The sequence below is a fragment of the Mobula hypostoma genome, chromosome 18 (assembly GCF_963921235.1).
Source record: "Mobula hypostoma chromosome 18, sMobHyp1.1, whole genome shotgun sequence".
NCBI lineage: Eukaryota > Metazoa > Chordata > Chondrichthyes > Myliobatiformes > Myliobatidae > Mobula > Mobula hypostoma.
Genome location: NC_086114.1, coordinates 820,988 through 836,026, shown reverse-complemented (window position 1 = coordinate 836,026; position 15,039 = coordinate 820,988). Strand labels below are relative to the sequence as shown.

General features: G+C 36.9%; 1 protein-coding gene across 4 annotated transcripts in view; it reads right to left on the bottom strand.

The window, feature by feature from the left end:
- Window positions 1-15,039, bottom strand: part of LOC134358265 (adenosine kinase-like) — a 295,164-nt gene that overhangs the window by 37,688 nt on the left and 242,437 nt on the right. For all 4 annotated transcript variants that reach the window (XM_063070283.1, XM_063070284.1, XM_063070282.1 and 1 more), the window contains one exon: window positions 1,398-1,433. In XM_063070283.1, the coding sequence (XP_062926353.1) occupies window positions 1,398-1,433 (36 nt within the window). The remainder of the gene's footprint in view (window positions 1-1,397; window positions 1,434-15,039) is intronic.

Sequence of the window (15,039 nt, the reverse complement as noted above, 5' to 3'; positions counted from 1 at the left end):
ACGATGGCTGCTGCAAGTTTTACATTGCCTGTACCTCACCATGCATGTGCACATGATAGTAAGCTTAATTTAATAGCAGAACTTCTAACACCAGATGCCACAGGTTACTTAATTATTAAGATGCCATAGATTAACTGATAAATATGTGATTTGTCCTACTTGCCTCTTCCACCTTCAAGGCCTTAACAGACAATGCAGATTAAAATATGAACAAGTTCCTAAATTGCTAATCTCACCAAACCCATACCATTATCTTTGAGGTGAGGTGGCACTTTCCCCTATCAACAGGAAGAACCTTTCTAATCCTCATTCTCAATCTCTAACTCAAACTAAACTGAAACAGAAGTCCCAGTGACTGAGATGCAGACAAAACTTTAGATTTTTATCAATGAAAGAGCAAAACTGAAGTAATAGAATGTTGCAATTAAGGAATACAACTTCTTACTTAATAATAAAACAAATTTTACATTACTTTGAATATTACTCAGCACACTTTATGCACTCCCAAAGGGAGTAGTACAGAAAGGGACCAATGCATAATAAATTTATACAAATTTCCCAGATACATATGTTCATAATTAAGCTCAAATTTAGGGCAATGAAGTGGCATTTTATTAAATATAACCTAGTATGTAGACTGTAAGACTTAGATTTTGCAGTTCAGGTTTGTCAATGGAAAATTTCTAGTTATTCTCTACTCTTGCCTGGGTCTTCTCAATCAGTGGCAAAAAGCAATTTATCATGGAGTTGCTGATACTTTTATTGTTATCTTGTATTCTTATCCAATGTATTGCTTCATGTGTTGAGCTGTCTGGCTGAATCAGTTGTACAGACTAATATGCAAAATAAGCATCAGTCCTAATTCTTTCCCTTGAATGACTTTGTACTAAAATCAAAAATAAACCAGTTTCACCTTAAGCCAGTGAGTCTTTAATATTCTTTTATGTTTGCCATCACAAACTACTCCAAGCCATTCAGGTTTCCATTAAATAGCAAGCGAGTCATTAGTGTTAAATTCCTTCCACTAGAGTGCAAATTGCTCTCAGCAAAAGAACATTCACACAATAAAATAAAGCAGAAGATGTTGCTATTTAGTAGTTGAAATGACAGACACCTTATCTGCACAGGAAGCCTTAACCAGTATCCAACCTCTTAACTTCCCAGGAGCCTTTTCAAAAGCCAATGAATAACATGTGTAGGAGATGCTGGATGCAGGCCCAGCACAGTGTGTCATACATCATCCTGGCAGAACAAAGAAGTAGAATGTCTGCCAGGTAACCATAGTAACAACGGCAAGGACTGGAGAGTATAATAGTGCATCAATCACTGTCCAGAGAACTTCATTATCAGCAAAATCCTTTAGGATCTGATTAATGTGCAATTGAGGGTCAACTCACCTCAAAGCCTTGCTCTCTAGCAAAAGTGGCAGCCTCCTGCAAAAGGAATGAGCAGTTAATTATCCAGTGCTGTTGAATTTGGTGAAAACAACACACAATTTAGGTGCACAAAGGTACTATTTAATGAAGCTAATTAATTTAACAAGGGTTCCACTGCAGATACAGCAAAGGCTTGTTTCTCTTGCTTTAAAAATACAATTTCTGCACAAAATCTGTTTCAAATGTAGTCATGTCCATCACATTAAGAAAGGACATGGTCCACTTGCATCTTATTTTTTCCCCTCCCTCATTAGCAGATCATCTAAAATAGCAGTTCCCATAGGCCAAAATGACTGGTATACAAGTTTGACCAGGTTAACACATGTCAATGTATACACAAAGAGTGGGTTTTGCTATTCCAGTAACTTCAGCACAGCCCTTACTGAAGTTCCATGTTGTGGTACCCATGGAATACTATGAAACAAAGATCACAGCTTTTGTTCTTGAGATGTTTGAAATTGAAAACTCAGATTAAAATAGCTTTAAGTCCTGTTCAAAATATTTAGAAGATTTAAAAGATGTTACAGACAATGTGAACTCCAGGTAGGAAGAAAATACAATGACCAGTGTGGCTTGTGAACATGACCATAAATGAGAGTGTACAATAACAGAATGCAGGACCAGTTATGTATACACCGAATCAGTTCATCAATAAACAAACAAAAGCTGGGTCAAACATGCAGAAGGATTTACTTTCAATAACTGGGAAAATGATTAAACAATATGGGGATAAATCTGTCCTCTGGGAGGTAAAGGCACATCCTTCACACTGACTCAATGACATGAAGTTCAGAAGCATTGTACAATGCATAACCATTGCAAAATTTTATTGCACATTTCCAGTATTTACATTTTCCCTGCAATATTATTTGCTTGGTGGTATTGACAGTGAATAAATGAAGAAACAGCAATGGCTAGAGTTCTTAGCAATTTGGAAAGCACAGGATAGATACATCCCAAAGACTAAAGGGAGGATGAGGCAACCGTGGCTGACAAGAGAAATGAAAGACAGCATAAAAGCAAAAGAAGGGGTGAATAATATGGCAAAGATTAGTGGGAAGCTTTTAAAAATCAAAAGAAAGCAACTGAAAATACCATAAGGAGAGAAAAGATGAAATATGAAAGTAATCCAGTCAATAATATCAAAGGGGATACCAAAGGTATTTTTCAAATATATAGAGTAAAAGAGTGGATACTGGACCTGCTAGAAAATGACGCAGGAGAGGTAGCAATAAGGAACAAAGAAATGGCAGGTGAACTTACTAAGTATTTTGCATCAGTCTTCACTGTGGAAGACTAACAGAATGCTACAAATTTGAGAAGGTCAGGGGACAGAAGTGAATATAGTTGCTATTACAAAAGAGAAGGTGCTTGAGAAGCTGAAAGGTCTGAATGTAGATGAGTTAACTGGACTAGATAGACTATACCCCATGATTCTGAAATAGGTAGCTGACGTGATTATAGAGGTATTAGTAATCATCTTTTGAGAATCACTAGATTCTGGAATGGTTTTGGAGGACTGGAAAATTGCAAATGTTGTTCCTCTCTGCAAAAAAAAGGAGGGAGGAAGAAGAAAAGAAATTATAGGCCAGTTAGCCTGACTTCAGTAGTTAGGAAGAAGTTGGAGTCCTTTATTAAGGACAAAGTATTGGGATACTTGGAGGCACATGATAAAGTAGACAACAATCAGCACCATGTCTTTAAGGGGAAATCTTGCCTGGCAAAACTATTGGAATTCTTTCAAGAAATAACAGGCAGGGTAGGAAAAGGAGAGTCAGTGGATGCTATTTATTTGGATTTTCATTAGACCTTTGACAATGTGCCACATAGAAGGCTGCTTAACAAGAGCCTATGGCATTACAGGAAAGATATTAGCATGGATAGAAGATAGGAAGCAAAGTGTCGGAATAAAAGGGGTCAATTCTTGTTGGCTGGTGGTGATTAGTGGTGTTCCGCAGGGGTTGGAACTGGGGCTGTTTCTTTTCATGTTGTATGTCAATGATTTGAATGAAACCACTGACAGCTTTGTGACCAAAATTGCAGACAATACAAAGATAATTGGAGGGACAGGTAATGTTGAGAAAGCAGGGATTGGTTCTGGTGACGTCATCGTCCAGAATGGAAGCCTAAATCAATAGCTCCTCCGGAAAAACGCATATTTTAACCCATCAAATATAAGATCTTTCAAAAATATCTGAATTGATAAGGGGGGCAAGAATGGGGAAAAAGAATGGAGATAAAAAAAAGCATCACTGCGCAGCCTATGAAGAGAGAGGTACAGCGAGCGGCTCTCCTACATGTGCGCATGGTGACAAAGCTGACGTTGGGCCTTGTTCAGGCAAAGTGGCAAATATGATAAGGATTTTGGAAGCGATAAGGGAAGTCCAAAAAGATATAAAACAGCAACTAATTGATATAAAGTCAGAGCTCGTCAACGTCAATCAGAAAATAGCGATGGCAGAGACACGAATTGAGAAGGTGGAAGATCGCATGCAAAACGTGGAACAGATACTAAGTAAGACGATAAAAATATTAAATCAACAGGGAAGTAAATTGCTTGACCAGGAGGGAAGATCGCAACGGAAAAATATCAGGATTTATAATGTTCCCGAAGGAGTGGAGGGGTTGTCGATGATGAAGTTTGTAGAAAAGTTGCTGTGGGATGCGCTGGAGATTCCCCCGACTGTGGAGATTGAAGACTGTGGAGGGCGTAACGTGCGCTCGTCCCGAGGCCTTCCAAAGACAGAGAAAGTAAGCCGCGCTCAATAGTACTTAGATTCCTTCGATTTAAGAGCAAGGCGGAGATTCTACAAAGGGCCTGGGTGTTTTGGAACGGGAAGTTAATATACTTCGATCAAGATTACACCCCCCCCACCCCCCCAGTGGTTCTAGAGAAATGGAAGGAATATTCCGAAGTGAAACGAATATTAGAGCAAGAAAAGATTAAATTCCAAACCCCATACCCTGCTAAATTGAGGGTGTTTTACAAAGGAGGGATACAGCTATATCAAACGGTGGAAGAGGCAACAACAGACATGAAGAAGAGGGCTGCCCATTAGCGTGGTCAGACTGAGGGAAAGCCTGGCTGAGCAGTTATCCCAATCTGCTTGGGAAATAGTAAGAGAACTGAGAAAGCAGGGGACGGGAGGAGGACGAGAGAAGGATATTAGGAAGAGACTATGAGTTCTTGGGAGACAGCCCCCATCTCCTCCAGAAGAGCCAAAAGGTTTGGCTTTAAAAGTGCTGATAAACTAAATGGAAGCAAAAATAGACAGTGATATACCTATCTCGAGAAATACGTATTATAATGCGGATTTTATATTACTCAATTTTTAAAAATTCATTCATTCACTCCTTTTTCCCCACCTAAATGAGTATACATGGGAGGAATCCACAGGGAAATTATGTGTAATGGACATAGATTTTTTAACTTACTTTTAAAGGTACTGCAGCGGGAGCCCTCAACTCACAGGTAGGAGGGACTATCCCCCACAGCTAGACGTTTCCTCTAGCTCAACCCAGGGTCATCTAGAGACCCCAGCCTTCGTTACCTTTTTTTAAATTATTTGCGTTTCTTGGTTCTTATTTGTTCAGGGAGTAGATCGATTAAGTTATATTCTGCAAATTTCAATGATATACTAACAGATAAATACACATGGCTAAGGACAAAGTAAAATTCATTTCTTGTAATGTCAGTGGGCTGTTAAATCCAATCAGACATAGTAAAATTCTATCAAAAATGAAAAAAGAACAAGCCCATGTAGCATATTTACAGGAAACTCACTTAAGTGATAGTGAGCATGGAAAATTAAAGACAATGGGCTTCACTAATTTGTTTTTCTCTTCATATAAATCAGAACATAGAAGAGGAGTTGCTATTCTCACCTCAAGCAAGCTAAATTTTGAAAAAGTATTCTGAATGGAAGATAAGGAGGGAAGATATATTCTGGTAAGGGGGAATATAGACGGAAATCCAGTTACTCTATTGAATATATATGCACCCCCAGGAAGTGATATTAGTTTCTTCCAGAAAATTTACTATGGGGGAGACTTAAATTTACAATTACAACCAAAGTTAGACTCTTCCAATAGAAAAAGGTATGAAACAAAGTCCTTACATAAGAAAGTTAACACTCTTTTTGAGGATGTTGGTCTAATTGATATATGGAGAGACCTTTTCCCCGACAGAAGGGATTACACTCATTATTCTGCCCCTCCATTCCGTATATACAAGAATAGACTATTGCATAACATTTGGAAAAGATAAAGATAAAATAATCACCTGTGGAATTGGGACAATAGATGTAAGTGACCATGCACCTATATATTTATCTGTTGATTTTGACCTGCAACCAAAGAATACTATTTGGAAACTAAATTCAAGTCTACTCAATGATCCCTATTTTAAGGAACAAATTAAAAAAGAAATTGGTCTTTACTTAGAATTCAATGATAATGGAGAAGTTTCACCTCCCATTCTATGGGATACTCTGAAGGCTGTCTTAAAAGGGAAAATTATAGCGGTATCTTCATACAAGAAAAAAAAACACAAATTGAGTTTAGCACAGGATACACTAGAAGAAATTTTAAAAATTAGGAATGAAATTAATAGTTTGGCTACACAAGAAATTAGAAAAAAATTAATGTTTCTGAAACAGAGACACGATGAAAGTGGATCCAAATCAATGAAAATCCTGGCGTGGAAACTGAAAAAGATAGCAGAAAATACAATTCATAGAATTAGGGATCCAAGAACAAAGGTGATAAAAAATAAACTAAGTGAAATTCAAGAAGCTTTTGAAATGTTTCACAAAACTCTATATTCTAAAGTTCCGGGGGAAGCATAACCTAAATTGACACCTTCCTGAATTCTTTAGAGTTACCCACTTTAAGCAAAGAACAAAATAGCACGATGACTGCTGACATAACTGAAGCTGAACTAAAAACTGCAATTAGTAGGCTTAAATTAAGCAAGTCACCAGGATCACATGGATATATGGCAGAGTGGTATAAAGAATTTGGAAGTGAGTTAATTCTTGTTTTACTCCTCACACTGAACTGGGCTCTAAGAAAGGCGCAAATGCCACCCAGCTGGAAGGAGGCGATAATCTCAGCTATACTGAAAGAAGGCGATAAAATGGAATGTGGGTCATTTAGACCAATATCTGTTCTTAATGTGGATTATAGAATATTACCTCCATCATGGCCAAACGATTAGAAGAGTTTCTACCCACACTGATACATAATGATCAGACAGGTTTTATACAACAATGCCAAACACAAGACAATATACGAAGGACACTTTACATTATGGATCATGTAAAAAAAATGAAATTGAAGCAATAGTGATAAGCGTGGACGCTGAAAAGGCATTTGATTCGGTTAATTGGAATTTTCTTTACAGAGTTTTACACAGATTTGGTCTACATGACACAATTATTAAAACTATACAACAGGCGCTATACGACAATCCTACTGCTAGGATTAAAATCAATGGATATTTATTTAATAGTTTTAACCTAGAAAGGGGCACGAGACAGGGTGTTGTTGTTGCCTGCACTTGTCTTTGTTGGTTGTAGAGGATTGGTGAGCTGCTGTTGGAGTAGTATAGGCTAAAAATTGTCACACAGTTTGTATGGAGTAAACATGTAGCCACAGTACAGGAGTGGAAGCAATGAACATTTAGGGGGGGTGGATGGGATTAAACAGGCTACTTTGCTTCTGAAATATTGCTGGAAGTTCCCTCATCCAGGTAAATATTCCATCACTTCAGAGTTGTGCCTTGTAAATGCAGCATTGGGCTATTAACCAGTTGCTGAGGAATACACAGTCTTCATTCAATGGTGAGCTCTTGAATATTGAAGATGAGGCAATAACATTAAATCTCAAGCGAACCAATGTCTTGCTGAGTTTACCTGTGAACAATGGCTGTTTGGGTCACTGCACCTCATCGTGCAAATCAAAACACGACAGTCATTATCAAATGGAACTAAAGCTTCACCATTTCTGCATGAATCATTTTAAAAGGGACATTAAGGTAACTAAATTATTCAACCATGCAAAAATAGAACCAAGAAGTATCGATTTCTAACAATGTAACTGAAAGAAACAGACTCTTTGATATGTCCAACACATTAAAATTGCAGACAGATAGTGAAGATAATCTGCTATTAGCATGCAAATTCATTTCTTGTCCTGAGCTTAGTCTCTGCAATTATCAATGATATGATAGGATCTTATGAAAAAGGATTAAGTGCAGAGCTAGCATGTTCCTTTTTTGAATAGTTCAATTTTATGTCAACATGAAATCTGAATTGATTCACACATTTTGTTGTATATGGATACACCAGGCATTTGTTTCTTCTGTCAAATTTAAAGTTTTTAACTATGCAGATGCGATGAATAGACTCTTCTTGGGTTTCCAGTTGGGTTCAGGTATCAATTATAATCAACACGCACAAAAAAATGCTGGTGAACGCAGCAGGCCAGGCAGCATCTGACTTCTTTTAGTTAGTCCTGACGAAGGGTCTCAGCCTGAAACGTTGACTGTACCTCTTCCTATAGATGCTGCCTGGCCTGCTGCGTTCACCAGCATTTTTTGTGTGTGTTGCTTGAATTTCCTTTTTCTTTCTTTTTAAATCTTTTTATTGAATAAGTATACAAAAAAGGTAAGCCATATAAACATTAATACAATGTTAAAGTATAATAAAATTCCAAAAGGTATCAATACCAAAAAAAATACTACAATGTAATTTAAACATAAGAAACCAAGATAACATAATAGTATACTAAATTTTATATATATCAATGGAAAAAAAAGAAAAAAAACCCCCCCAAAAAAACCCACTGTGCAACTAACTAAAAGCAAAGCAAAGCAATGGGCTAACTTGAAACCAAACAGAGTTAAACTTAAAATCACGTCCTCAATCCCAACCTCCATTAAAAACAGTGAAAAAAAACAAGAAGGGTAAATATTACATTAAATGAAAATATCGAATAAAAGGTCCCCAAATCTGTTCAAATTTAAATGAAGAATCATAAAGGTTACTTCTAATTTTCTCCAAATTCAAACATAAAATCGTCTGAGAAAACCAAAAAAAGGTAGTTGGAGCATTAAGCTCTTTCCAATGTTGTAAAATACATCTTTTCGCCATTAAAGTAAGAAATGCAATCATTCTACGGGCTGAAGGGGAAAGATTACTAGAAATTTTAGGTAGTCCAAAGATAGCAGTAATAGGGTGAGAGATATCTATATTTAATACCTTAGAAATAATATTAAAAATATCTCTCCAAAAAGTTTCCAAAGTAGGGCAAGACCAAAACATATGAGTTAAAGAGGCTATCTGCCCCAAACATCTATCACAAAAAGGATTAATATGCGAGTAAAAACGCACTAGCTTATCTTTGGACATATGTGCTCTATGAACCACTTTAAATTGAATTAGGGAATGTTTAGCACAAATAGAGGAAGTATTAACTAATTGTAAAATCTGCCCCCAATCATCCACAGAAATGGTAAGCCCCAATTCCTGTTCCCAATCTACCCTAATCTTATCAAATGGAGCTTTCCTAAGTTTCATAATAATATTATAAATCATAGCCGATGCACCTTTCTGACATGGATTGAGGTTAATTATCGAATCTAAAATATATGTAGGAGGAAGCATTGGAAAGGAAGAAAGTATAGTACTTAGGAAATTTCTAACTTGTAAATATCTAAAAAAATGTATTCTTGATAAGTTATATTTATTAGATAATTGTTCAAAAGACATAAGGGAACCATCTAAAAATAAATCCAAAAACCGTAAAATACCCTTAGTCTTCCAAGTTTGAAAAGCGCGATCCGTAAAAGAGGGAGGAAAAATATGTTACCTAAAATAGGAATCGCTAACCCGAATTGATTAAGATCAAAAAATTTTCTGAATTGAAACCAAATGCGCAAAGCATATTTAACTATCGGGTTAGAGACCTGCTTAAGGCGTTTCGAATCAAAAGGGAGAGAGGAGCCTAAAATAGAGCCAAGTGTATAACCCTGAACAGATTGTAGTTCCAATGCTACCCATTTAGGAATAGATAGTATGTCCTGATCAAGTAACCAAAATTTCATATGTCGAATATTAATAGCCCAATAATAGAATCTAAAGTTAGGTAATGCTAAACCTCCATCTCTCTTAGCTTTCTGTAAATGTATTTTACCCAGTCTCGGATTCTTATTCTGCCAAATAAATGAAGAAATTTTAGAGTCAACTTTATCAAAGAAAGATTTTGGAACAAAAATTGGTAATGCCTGAAACACATATAAAAATTTTGGCAAAAAAAACATCTTAACTGCATTAATACGACCAATCAAAGTTAAATATAAGGGAAACCATTTAGATGAAAGTTGAGTAGTATGGTCTATTAATGGTAAAAAGTTAGTCTTAAATAAATCTTTGTATTTACAAGCAATTTTAATCCCAAGATATGAGAAATAATTATTAATCAATTTAAATGGAAATTTATAATATAAGGGAAGATGTTTATTAATCGGAAAAGGTTCACTCTTACTAAGATTTAATTTATAACCTGAAAAAAAAACAAATTGTGCTAATAACTCTAAAACAGCAGGAATGGATTTCTCAGGATTAGAAATATATAAAAGTAAATCATCAGCATAGAGTGATAATTTATGGGACTTTAATCCCCGAGTTATCCCAGTAATATTTGAAGATTCTCGAATGGCAATTGCAAGAGGTTCTAATGCAATATCAAATAATAGGGGACTAAGAGGACAGCCTTGTCGAGTACCTCGAAAGAGAGGAAAAAAAGGTGAGTTTAAAGAGTTAGTACAAACCGAGGCTACAGGGGAATGATATAACAGTTTAATCCAGGATATAAATTTCAAGCTAAAATTAAACTTTTCAAGCACCTTAAATAAATAAGGCCATTCTACTCTATCAAAAGCTTTCTCGGCATCTAAAGAAATAACACACTCAGGAACATTTTGTGAGGGAGTATAAACGATATTTAACAATGTACGAATGTTATAAAAAGAGTAACGACCTTTAATAAAACCCGTTTGGTCTTCCGAAATAATAGAAGGAAGTACTTTTTCTAGTCTATTTGCTAATAACTTAGAAAAAACTTTAGAATCAACATTTAATAAAGATATTGGTCTATAAGATGCACATTGAGCAGGGTCTTTATCCTTCTTTAGTATTAAAGAAATTGATGCTCTATTAAAAGATTCAGGAAGTTTACCAAGTTTCAGAGAAGCCTCAAAAACACTACAGAGCCAAGGGATCAATAAAGAAGCAAAACATTTATAAAATTCAACGGTAAACCCATCCGGGCCAGGAGCTTTCCCCAGATTCATAGAAAAAATAACATTCTTAATCTCATCCATAGTAATGGAAGTATCTAATAAAGAAGACATATCCTGTGAAATCTGAGGGAAGTCTAACTTATCTAAAAAATCATTCATATATTTAGAATCTCGAGGAGACTCTGATTGATATAAAGAAGAATAAAAATCACAAAAGGTTTGATTAATCCCCACATGATCCAGTATCAATCGATCATTTTGGTTATAAATCTGATTGATTTGAGATTTAACATAATTAGATTTCAATTGATTAGCCAGCAGCTTGCCAATTTTGTCACTGTGAACATAAAAGTCACTTCTTGTTTTCTTTAATTGGTTTACAATCGAGGACGAGAGTAGTAAACTATGTTCCATTTGAAGTTCAGTTCTTTGTTTGTATAACTCCTCAGAAGGAGCCATAACATATTTCTTATCAATTTCTTTAATCTTGTCCACAATTGCCATCTCCTCCTGCTTCTGTTTCTTCCTCAAAGCAGCAGAATACGAAATAATCTGACCACGAATATAAGCTTTAAAAGTGTCCCAGAGTGTTAACCGAAATATCCTCTGTATGATTAATTGTAAAAAAAAGCTCTATCTGTTCATTCATAAAGTTAACAAAGTCCGAGTCTTGAAGCAACAGCGAATTAAAACGCCATTGTCTATTATTTGGTATATTGGCCATAATTTTAATAGAAAGCTTAAGTGGAGCATGATCCAAAATGGTTATAGAATCATAATCACATTTAATCACTGAAGGAATAAGACGAGAATCAATAAAAAAATAATCAATTCTTGAATAGGAATGATGAACATGTGAAAAGAAGGAAAAATCTTTTTCCTGAGGATGCAGAAAACGCCAAATGTCCGTCGACCCAGAATCAGAAAGGAAAAAGTTAATCAAATTTGCAGATTTATTAGGTAAGGTCCGTAAAGGAGCCGAACGGTCCAAAGCTGGAGACAAACAGGTATTAAGATCTCCGCCCCAGATCAATGAAAACTCGTTCAAATTCGGAAACTGATTAAACAATGATTTATAAAATTCCGGACAATCCATATTAGGAGCATAAACATTAACCAAAACTACTTTTTTATTAAATAGTAAACCACTAACCAATAAAAATCTACCATTCGGATCAGAAATAATATCCTGTTGTATAAAAGTAACTGAGAAATCTATAAAAATAGAGACGCCTCAAATCTTAGCATTGGAGTTCGAATGAAATTGTTGTCCCTTCCAGAATTTAAAAAAACGTAGTCTGTCCCCCCTCCGTACATGGGTCTCTTGTAAAAATAAAATTTGTGCTTTAAGTCTCCGGAACACTTTAAAAACTTCTTTCCTTTTAATAGGATGATTAAGACCGTTAGTATTCCAGGAGACAAAATTAATAATAGACTCCATAAATCCTAAAGTCAACCCACAGCGAGGAGGATTGACGATAGGCTCGACCCACGAACCCGGAGAGGAAACAGAACATACAAAAGATACCGATAAAAAGGACGCAACCAGTACTTCAATAATGTATATAGCCCAAAGAGAAAAATACTAAAACGTGAAGCCCCTCCCGCCACCCTCGGCCCCAAGACCCCAAGGCAAAATCTAAAGCAGACCCGCCCGAAAGAAGCAAGCGCTAAAACTACCCCCATGACTTCCGGTATACGCTCCCTAAAAAAAAGGTATAAATATGAAAAAGATCAGCTAATTGTAAAACAGTAAAAAAGTAAAAAAAAAGGTAACTCAATTAAAATACACACACAACAGAACAAAAGCCAGAAAATATATATTAAAAAAAAAACCACAATAAACCCCAAACCCATGAATAAACACAACAACAACAAGAAAAAAATAAGATTATTGACATAAACTAGTTATAAAAAGCAAAACAAAATAAAATTTAAAAAAACTACAAAATTTAAGGCCACACAGGAAATACGTAAGATGACAAAAAGGAAGTAACCACCCAGAATCCCCTGGGAAAAGAAAGAAATGACGCAGTTGAAAAGAAAGTTAAGCAACCATATTAAAAAATCAAAAATAAACTTTTCTGCCCAAATAGGGCACGAAAAAGTTAAAACCAACCAATTCACAGCCTCCGATTAATGGAGATAATTAAGAAAAAATAGCAATTAAGATGTTGAAGGTGAAAATTGATCCAGATAACTCTGGGCATCCGATGGAGAATCAAAAAAACGAAGGGCTCCATCTGACATGCGAATCCTTAGACGTGCAGGGTACAGCAGCGCTGGTCTTAAATCCATCTTATAGAATTCCGACATCACAGATCTGTAGCGAACCCGTTGGTCCCAGATTGGTTTACTGAAATCTTCCACGAATCGGAACTTAAGATCCGAAAAATCAATGAAACCTTTAGATCGAGCGAATCGAAACAGTCTATCCTTGTCTTGAAAGTAATGAAAACGTAAAATAACATGCCTAGGTCTATCTGACCTAGACGAGTATGATGGGATTCTGTGAACACGATCCAGTAGCGGTGGTTGGTCAGGAAATACAGTAGGGAATGCATCTTTTAAAAGTTGAGAAAAAAACTTCATGGGGTTGTTAGATTCAACAGCTTCACGCACCCCAATCATTCGTAAATTCTGCCGTCGCATTCTAGATTCCAAGTCAGAGTTTTTAAAAGTCAGAAAGTCAAGTTTCTTCTTCATTACATTAATTGTTTCTTCGATTTTCCCCATCTTAAGCTCACTTTGTTGCGCGAATTTTTGAAGATCAGATATAGCCGACTGATGTTCCGCAATAGATGTTTGCATCTTATCAATTAAATCGGCAATTTTCTGGAGATTAATTGAGATTTCCGTATGAATCAGGTCTTTAACAGAGTCTGCAATTTCTGTACGAATCATCTCCCTAACAGAGGTTGAAATTTCCCTCTGAATTAACTCCGATATAGCTTTCAAAGTCACCGGTGATTCAGTCGGGGGGAAATCCATACCTTTCGGTTTAACCGGAGGTTTACCATCCTTGCCGTTTTTCCCGTTCTTAGACATAGCAGATCTAAGTTCCATCCAGTTGTCGGAGAATTCAGTTTAATTCAAAGTATTGTAAGAGTTGATGCCTTAATGGTTAATTAAAGTATAGCTGACCATAGAGAAAAAAACTCAGAGGTAATGGAGCGAGTCAAGAACGCGACTTCACTCCATGAGCGCTACCGGAAGTCCCCCCTTGAATTTCCAGCATCTGCAGATTTCCTCGTGTTATCGATTATAATCAACGTTTTAATGACAAACTCTGCTATCTTCTTCAAGGATGATGCCTGGGCATGTCTAGCCTGGTGATATTTATAACCCCATGATTGGTTAGTCCTCATCCAGTCAGGTTTCCGCTCTCCCACCTTGTTTACAATCGAATTCCAGTTCTTACTTAGAGTGTCTTTGTCAGAATTCTTTTCCCCTAGTTTCCTTCCAGTGTTTCCTTCAGCAGGCAGTCCCAAAAAGCCATTGGTACACCATAGTAATTTTGTGTCATCAATCTTATGGCCATTCCAAATGCAGTGTTTTGCTACCACTGACTTCTCTATGCATCTCCTATGCCCCTTAATACAGGTTTCCACCATACATCCGGTCTGGCCAATATAAGCTGTTCTACATTCACAGGGTGTGGCGCGTGGTCAAGTGGTTAGGGCGTTGGACTAGCAATCTGAAGGTCATGGGTTTGAGCCTTGGCCGAGGCAGCGTGTGTGTCCTTGAGCAAAACACTTAACCACACAATGCCCCAGTCTACCCAGCTGAGAATGGGTACCAGCAAAAATGCTGGGAGTTAACCTCGCAATAGACTGGCGTCCTATCCGGGGGGGGGGGGGGCGGCGGGGGGAGTCTCATACTCTCAGTTGCTTCAAGCCACGGAAACTGGGATAAGCACTGGCCTGATGAGCCACAAGGCTTGTGACAGACTTCAATAATTAAAACATCCACAGGGAATCCTGTAAACGCCAGCCAACCCGAGCCCCAGTCGCCTTTGACCCGTATAAGCTGTGATTTCAGCTTGCTTATGGGTTTGTGGATGGTACGCATCTGGTATTTCGACAGGATTCTGACGATCCTTCCAGAAACCATGGAAATATAAGGAAAACAGTTGGTGGCGACGGCCCAATTGATTTCCTTCACCTTGTAGCCATTCTGTAGAAATGTCATACGTAATCATCTTATTCCCTGAGGGAGACTCTCTGGGTCCAAAACAGTCTTCGCATGATTAATCAAAGTAGAGAAGAGTTTATTCGTCCAGGAAAGCAGTAGATCCTT